Genomic DNA, 8,193 nt, shown 5'->3' with positions numbered 1-8,193 from the left:
AAACCACGAGGGGGCGGGGCCGAGGCCCTATTAGGGGGGCTGGGCGGGGCTGGTAGGGGGACTGGGCGGGGCAGAGACGCGGGGGCGGGGTAGGGGCGGGGCCAGACGGGGATGGGCAATGAATGGGGGGTTGCCTATCTGCGCCAGTGACTGTGCTGAGGCTAGGGAGGGGCGGAGCAGAGGGCACGTAGGAGGAGGGGCGGGGCCAGGGCGGGGCCAAGGCAGGGTTTTCCCCGCCGGCAGCTCCTCCCCCGCGCCCACCTTGCCTCGCCCCTGTCCCGCGCGCGCCCCCGCGCGGCGCGCCTAGCGATTTGCCGGCTGAGGGCGGGAGGCGGCGGCGGCCTCTCCACCCCTTGCTGGCCTCCCCTTCCTGCTCGCGGCCCGCCCGCCTGTAGCCGGCCGCAGCGCGAGGGAGGAGACGGCGGTCGCAGCGGGGACAGCGGCCGACGTGCAGAGGGAGGACAGCCGACTGCGGAGAGATGCTGGGCGTGGCGGCAGGAATGACCAACAGGTAAGGGCGGCGCGCCACCGCGACTGGGCTGCGCTAGACTCCCGCCACGTCGGCGGCGAACCAATTTCCCGGCCTTCCTGCGGGCCCGGGTGCCGGTCGTGGGCGGGCGGCCTCTCTCCGCGCGCTCCGGCCTCCGCCCGAGCCGGTCGGCGGCCGTGGAGCCCGGCGCAGAGCGGGGCCGCGTCCCCGAGGCCGGGCGGTCCGCAGCCACGCTTCCGCGCTACCCCCGTGGCGCTCTCCGACCCGGGCTGGCGGCCGCTGTGAGAGGTCCGCTGGTTACTGGTGACGTGTCGAGAATCGCCTAAGCACTCCGAGGGCTTAGCGCAGCACCCCACAACAGATGTTTGTTGAGTGAATAATTCCTCTTCTGCCGGTTGGAACACGTATGCAGACCAGCGGCTCTCAAACGTTTTGGCCTTGGCACCCATCTTAAAAAGTAAAAGCACTTTTTGCTCGTGATGGTTATGCCTATGGATATTTACTGTTTGGAAAATATTGGTGAAAACTGAGACTTTTAAAATATTTAATTCATTAAAGAAACAGTAAATCCATGATATGTTAACAGACATAACACGTGTTTATGAAAATAGTATTTTCTGAACAAAAATTCAGTGCGACGAGTGGTGTTTTTACATTTTGCAAATCTCTTCAATGTCTGGCACAGTAGAAGCATAGCTAAGAGTTTCCTAAATGCTTTGCATTCAGTCTGTTGTGATGGGCGTTTTGACGGACTGAAGAAAATCTGGTCTTAGACAAATACCTACCCAGTTGGAAAGGGAGGAGTATTTAATAGCTTTTGCAGATACTTGTGGATCTTCTTTGCTCTTCCACCCAAACTACATAAATGGTAGTTTCTTAAAGATTAGTTTGGTTGTGGACTCTGAAGCCTTACCAGTGAATTTTTCACACTCTGTTACAATTAAAATTCATTGGTCTGTCTTGCAGTGTGAATGGACTTGTTACCCATTGTAACATTATATGCTTGTCGTTTGGAAAATATTGGTTCATAGAGTTAGGCAGATCTTCCAAATGCTGACACATTTCATTAGACAATACCACTGATAATATTTGTTAATATCAACACTGATTTTATTAGAAAAGTTAAGTACTGAGAACCTGTTAAGCTCGAGGCGGGGGGAGCAAGTTTCCTACCATTCTGAATTTCACTTGAAAGTTTGATTTTTGTTATTGGCAGGAAACTACTGTCAGTTGTTTTCCTCAAAGCAACAGGCTCACTTTTTTGAGTTTCAAGAAATGTCTGCCAAATACGAGTCCAAAAACCACAATTTATCACTTACTATTTCCAGTAAAAATGATATACTGTGAAGAAAGCATTTGATTCAACTCCTCAGTCAATGACACATGTGCTTTTCCTGGAGGCAACCATCTTACTTTGGTATGCAGCTGAACTGCTTTATGCATGCTTCCCTTTTCATCACAAGTAACCAGAAAGTCAAGGGTCAAGATATAATAACATTAGTAATTTGTACTATTTCATCAAGGACTTTTTTTTGTTCTTGAAAATTTTACTAAATATTAAGTTGATACACAATTTAAGATACAAGATATAAAGAATAATGTTACATCTAAATAAAGAATATAAACTATTTCCTTTTAAGACCCTTGAATTGATCTGGTGTCCCTGCTAGATCTCATCACGTTCCCATCCTGAATTTGCTGTTAGCAATCCTTTTTTTTTTCCCTTCCTCTTTTGCATTAAATACATTCATAATTCATATTGTTGGATGACCATTAAATCCACCATCCACCTATCTCCAGAGTTCTTTTCCCCTTGCAAAACTGAAACTCTGTGCCCATTAAACAACTTTCTGTTCCTCCGTCCCTGCCTGCCCCTGGTATAACTCCTATTCTGTTTTCTGTCTCTGATTTTGACTATTCCAGGTGACTTATATAAATGGAATCAATCACATAGTATTTGTCTCTCTGTGATTGGCTTATTTCATTCATTTAACATAAATGTGTTCAGGGTTTATCCATGTTGTAGTATATCAGAATTTCCTTACTTTTTAGAATTGAGTAATATCCCATTGTATGTATATACCATTCATTTGTTTTGCTTATCTATTCATCCTTTGATGGTTACTTGAGTTGCTTCTTTGTTTTAGCTCTTGTGAATAATGCTGCTGTGAACATAGGTATGCATTCTTTAATTGAAATTTTTATAGGCTCACATGAAGTTATAAGAAATAATTCAGGGAAAAAAAATAATTCAGAGAGATCCAGTGTATCCTTTACCCAGTTTCCCCCAATAATATTTTGCAAAGTTGTAGTGTAGTATCACAGTCACGATATTGGTAGTAATACAGTCTGTAAGTCTCATTCGTACTTCCCAGTTGTATGTATGTGTATGTGTATTTAGTGTGTATGTGTATTTAGTTCTGTGTAATTTTATCACAAGTGTTGGTGCATGTGTCTGTCACCACAGCCAAAATATAGAACACTGAGTTCCAGCCTCACAAGGATCCCTCATGTTGCCATATTATACCCACACCCAACTCCATGTTTTCTTCCTCCTTCTTAAAGCCTGGAAACAACACATCTGTTCAACATTTCTAAAATGTTGTCATTTCAAAATTAATATAAGTAGACTCATACATATATAACCTTTTGGGATTGCCTTTTTTAAAATTCAGCTTAATTCCCTGGACATTCCTCCAAGTTATACAAGTTCCTCATCACGGCTGAGTAGTACTCTGTGCTGTGAGTATGGAACAGTCTGTTCACCAGCTGAAGGACATTTAGGCTGTTTCCAGGTTTGGGCTATTAATAATAAAGCTACCATGAACATTTGTGGATAGGTTTTTATGTAGATGCAAATTTTCCTTTCTCTGGGATAAAAATGATCAAGAGTACAATTTCTGAGTTGTATGGTAATTTCATGTTTCACTTTCTAAGAAACTGCTGGACTGTTCCAATGTGGCTGTACCATTTTCATCAAGGATATTAAAAAGGGAAGTTGGCATTCTTTTCCTGCAAGTCCCCGGAGGTGAAGAATTCATTTGCACCACTTACTGGCCAGCTCTTTTACCCACCTTTGCTTTTGCGTTATCAGTGAAAGTGCCACTACAGTGCAAAAGGCCACAGCAGGGTTTTTTTTGGAACTTCTTAGTAGTACTATGAAAAGAATTTTGATCTCCCAGACCTCTTGTAAAAGTCTGGAAGATAGATACCTCCATCACCCGTACCTCCTCCAGGGTTTTGAGACCACATTTGGAAAAACGCTGTTAATGACATAATCCTAAATGATGAGGGAAGTGTATATTTGGTGTATTTTTAAAAGACTATATAGAAAGATTTTTCTTAAAATTTGTATTAAAGGCTTGTTATTCTGTGTGCTTTCTAGTTTAGGGGGTTTTAGTGGGACTTATTAACACTTGAAAAACCACTATTTAAACAAACAAACAAACAAACAGTTTCTGCCCTTGAGGATTTTCCTGACAAGGTAGCCAGTGTTGTTATGAAAAGGTAAAATGTCATAGCAGTGAGTGTCTACCTAAACCTTTAGTGCTCTATGTCTTTTTGTATGGGTCCTCACCCATACAAAATGAATTTGGGCTCTTCATTTTTAAGAAAACCAATGGAAATTAAGTGGTGGAAAGACAACCTTCAGTTCTGGTTGTTCCATGGCCTACAAGCTTAGAGAAAACAATCGATTAGGACTGCTGTCTTGAATTTTTTTAAAAAAAGTTTTATCATTGATATACAGTATTATATTAGTTTCAGATATAGAACATAGTGATTAGACAGTTCCATACATTGCAAAATACTCACCATGATAGTAAATCCAATTATCATCTGTCACCATTCAATGTTATTACAGTATTATTGATTATATTTCCTCTGTTGAGCTTTTCATCCCCTTGACTTACTTTAGAACTGGAAGTTTGTACCTCTAAATCCCCTTCACCCGGTTCACCCTTGTTCCTGGTCCTCCACCCTGACCCCTCCCCCCCAACCAAACACCAGTTTGTTCTCTGTATTTATGAGTCTGTTTCTGTTTTGTTTGTTCATTTTTTGTTTTTGGATTCCACATATTATCATTCCCATCCCTTTCCTCTGTGGTGACCCCTGAACCATCTTCTGGACAGCTCTTTCTCTTGGCAAATGTGGGTACAGCACTTGAGCTTTCCTTTCTTCCTAGAGAGGGCCTTTCTTCCCCTCCGCTGGGTCAGAAAGCAGCGGCTAAAGCAGATCTATAATGGGAGATTGCTCTGAGAGTCTCTATTTTTAATAGTGTTGTGTTTGTTCTTCAGATAATCATTTAAATAAACCCCAGTGTAGGTCATGTTCTTAGGGTTGCATTTAAATAGAAGACAAGACATCTCAGGCCATTTGTCGATTTTACATTTCTTGTAATTATGCTTTAAGCTGTGGGTTCCCACCCACAGGAATGTCATCTACATTACTTGCTGGAGTGTTGCCATGTTGTCTTCCAAAAACTTCAATTTTAAGATACTTGAGAAGCAAGGACTGTTCTACCTGCTGCCGCACACTGTGAATTCTACCCCACAGTGGTTTTATCTCCCCTCATATCGACATCATCTCTTCTCTTTTATTTGATTTCGTCAGACAGTTCCACTCTGGAGTTCACTGGGGAAGAGGAGGAAGCATTTTCTCTATATTAACTTTTTATTTTTTCATTAAAGGTTTTCCTGTGTAGCATATCTAGATCTACCATAAGTTTTTAACTTTAGATTTAATGGCTGTATAGTAGTTCACAGTATACATGTGGTATGACTTATATAACCAGCCCTTGATGGACATTTTGGTTTCAGTTTTTGGTTATTTCAAGTCCATTGAACATCTGTGCCAGTGTTTCTGTAGGAGATCCCTGAGTGAGTGTGTGCATGGGTGTTTGGGCCCATGTTATATTCCCAATTCTGTCCCTTCATGGCTCTATGGCCTTATCCAGTTAACCTCTTTAAGGCTTATTTTCGTAATTTAGAAAGTAATACCACCTATCTCAGAGAGTTGTGAGAATTAAATATGAAGGCCAGTATAAACATTTCTGAAAGATACAAATGAAACTGTTAATAATTATTGCCACTAGATAGGGTTTCTAGGAATCTAAGGAATTTAAGAATCTAGAATGAGAGGGAAATATTTTGACTATATACCTTTTTGTATTGATTTTTTTAACCATGTGCATGTAAAATTTTTTTAAAGAATCTGACATCATGCCAGGAACATAGTAGATGCTCAGTTAGTGGTAACTATAGATGTTACGTTGATTTTTCCTATCATGGTTTTTTTCCAAGCTTACAACTTCTGACTTCACTGTTAATGGCACTGATACAGTCACTTGGGATTTCTACCAAGAAATCTTTCACTCTCTATACTTCTTGCTGAGATCCTACTGTAGAATTTTCTTTGAATCCATACTTCGCTTTCTCAATCCTCTTACTTTTTCTTCACTCCTGCCCTGATTATCTTTTAAGTGAATGTAAGATAACAGTATTAAGGCTGGGAAGGACTTGAGAGAATGCAAAATAAAATACACATGCATATGAAACATTTGAGGTGGAACATAGTTCTGTATGCATTCCTGTTTGTCATTTAAATGTTGATTAAATACAGATTCTTTTAAAGGTATTATAGGATTTGTGGTAGCATATTTGTAGTCTTTGCTCTCTGTTAGCATATACTGAAAAGATAATTATAGTAACTTGAAGATTAAGAAATTTGCCTAACATTAAAAAAAATGGCTTCATATGTGCAAAAGTTAGAATCCACTAAACTAATGCATTCAGTACTTCCGGATTATTGCAATAGTCCACTAAACTGTTCCTTTATTTTGTAGGTCAGGAGTTGCATAAAGAGGTAATTTTATTTACCTCTATTCAAGGCCACAAAGTGAGTTAATAGTGGAGTTAATACTAGAGCCCAGATTTTGAAGGAAGTGTGGAGTCGTCTCTGCTGTACTATACTAGTTCTGTTACTTCATTCAAATTGCATTGTTATAGTTTGTTACATATACATTTTATCTTCCCATCTATATTGTAAATGCCTTGAAGGCTGAGACTTTGATGTTTCTGAACCCCATTAACTTAGTGGTTCTAGAAATGTCTGAATGAATTATTAAAGGTTACCTTATAATTGTTCTATTGCAAAGGTCCTGAGTGTCACTCTCTTTCAAGTGGATTCCTTTTGTGAAATACATTGTTGGAGACATGGGATTCATAGGCATATGTGATGGTGATTGTATTTCTTCATTCCCAGAGTCTTGGGTCTTCTCACCCACCCATGTGCATTGCCCTCACATACTACAGTCTGAGAGATTCTTTCCTATTACAGACTTCTTTATTCATGCATCAGTTAAGTGACAAATACACCAACTGCTTAAACAGATTGTAAATTATTTCTCATTGGCAAATGTAGTTGTTGGTTTTGTTTTTGTGTAAACAAACAAAAAAACAAACAAAAAAGCTTTATTTTAAAGCTGGGCACATTGCTATCCCATATGGAATCTGCTTTCCTATACAGTCTGTAAGAGAGGGTGGGCAATTGCTGCTTCTGCCATAGCTTGTTGTTCCTCCTTCTCAATGCAGTAAATTCCACAGATTTTTTTAATATGCAAGGCACAGTGCAGGTGCAGCCATAGAGACCAAAAAGGCAGATAAGACAGGGTCCCATCTCTAGAGTATTAAAGTTTAACTATTCTATCATTCATATTGGCTCCCAATTTTCCTAAAGCATCACTTTGGTCATATTACTCTACCTTTCGAAATATTGAGAAGACTTATTGCCTATCACATAAAGTCCAAACTCTAGAGCCTGAAGTTTAAGGCTCTTTTTGGTCTGGCCCCAGCCTGTCTTGATAGCTTTGTCACACACTGTTGGCTTAGTCTTCACTTAACTCTCACCTACTTGCCATTTTCTGAAAATAGCATTTCTGTGTCTTTGCTCATGCTGTTCTTTTGGGCCAGAAAATCATCTTAATAAATAAAGGCTCCTTAAAAAAATTTTCTAAATATAACTATATCATTTCACACCTGAAAAAGATTACTAACAGTTCCTTGATATCAACTACCCAGTTAGTATTCAACTTTACATTTATCTCAAGCATCTATTTTATTTTATAGTTTTCCTGAATTGGGATCTAAGTAAGGTTTACATGTTTGACAGACTGATAAATCTGTTAGTCTCTGTTTTTCATCGGGTCCCAGTAGCATGGTCAGTTCTCTGGGTTTTCTTTTTACCTTATATATTCCAATCTTAGAGCTGAAGAATCTGGCAGTCTGGAAATGCCAACAGATACAGACCAAAAAGCCACAACAAAGGACTGCTCTCTCTAGCCAAGGATCAGGAGAGAGAAAGTCTAATAAGACAAAATTTGAATCCTGTAAGGAAAAGGAAAGAGGATAAGGGTAGAAAAATACCAGAGGAAATAATGGCTGAAAAGTTCCCCAAACTGGCCTGAAACCTAAATGTACCAACTCAAGAAGCTGTATAAACCACAAACAGGATAAACCCAAAGAAATTCCAGCCAAGACACATCATGATTAAACTTCTGAAAACTAAAGACATTAAAAAAAAAAACCTTGAATGTAGCTAGAGGAAAAAAATACATTTTTGCCTTTATAGGAAATACCCAACTCTTGGTTTCAGCCCAGGGTCATGATCTCAGGGTGGTGGGATGGAGCCCTTCATTGGGCTCCAAG

At 40.3% G+C, this 8,193-nt stretch overlaps 1 protein-coding gene across 1 annotated transcript in view; it reads left to right on the top strand.

The window, feature by feature from the left end:
- Positions 1–315: 315 nt before the first annotated feature.
- Positions 316–8,193, top strand: part of LIMS1 (LIM zinc finger domain containing 1) — a 141,604-nt gene continuing 133,726 nt past the window's right edge. Inside the window, exon 1 of the mRNA XM_032351647.1 lies at positions 316–511. Within this exon, the coding sequence (XP_032207538.1) occupies positions 480–511 (32 nt within the window). The 5' untranslated portion in view covers positions 316–479. The remainder of the gene's footprint in view (positions 512–8,193) is intronic.

Source organism: Mustela erminea, chromosome 7 (genome assembly GCF_009829155.1).
Source record: "Mustela erminea isolate mMusErm1 chromosome 7, mMusErm1.Pri, whole genome shotgun sequence".
Lineage (NCBI taxonomy): Eukaryota > Metazoa > Chordata > Mammalia > Carnivora > Mustelidae > Mustela > Mustela erminea.
This window is presented reverse-complemented; position numbering and strand designations above follow the sequence as displayed.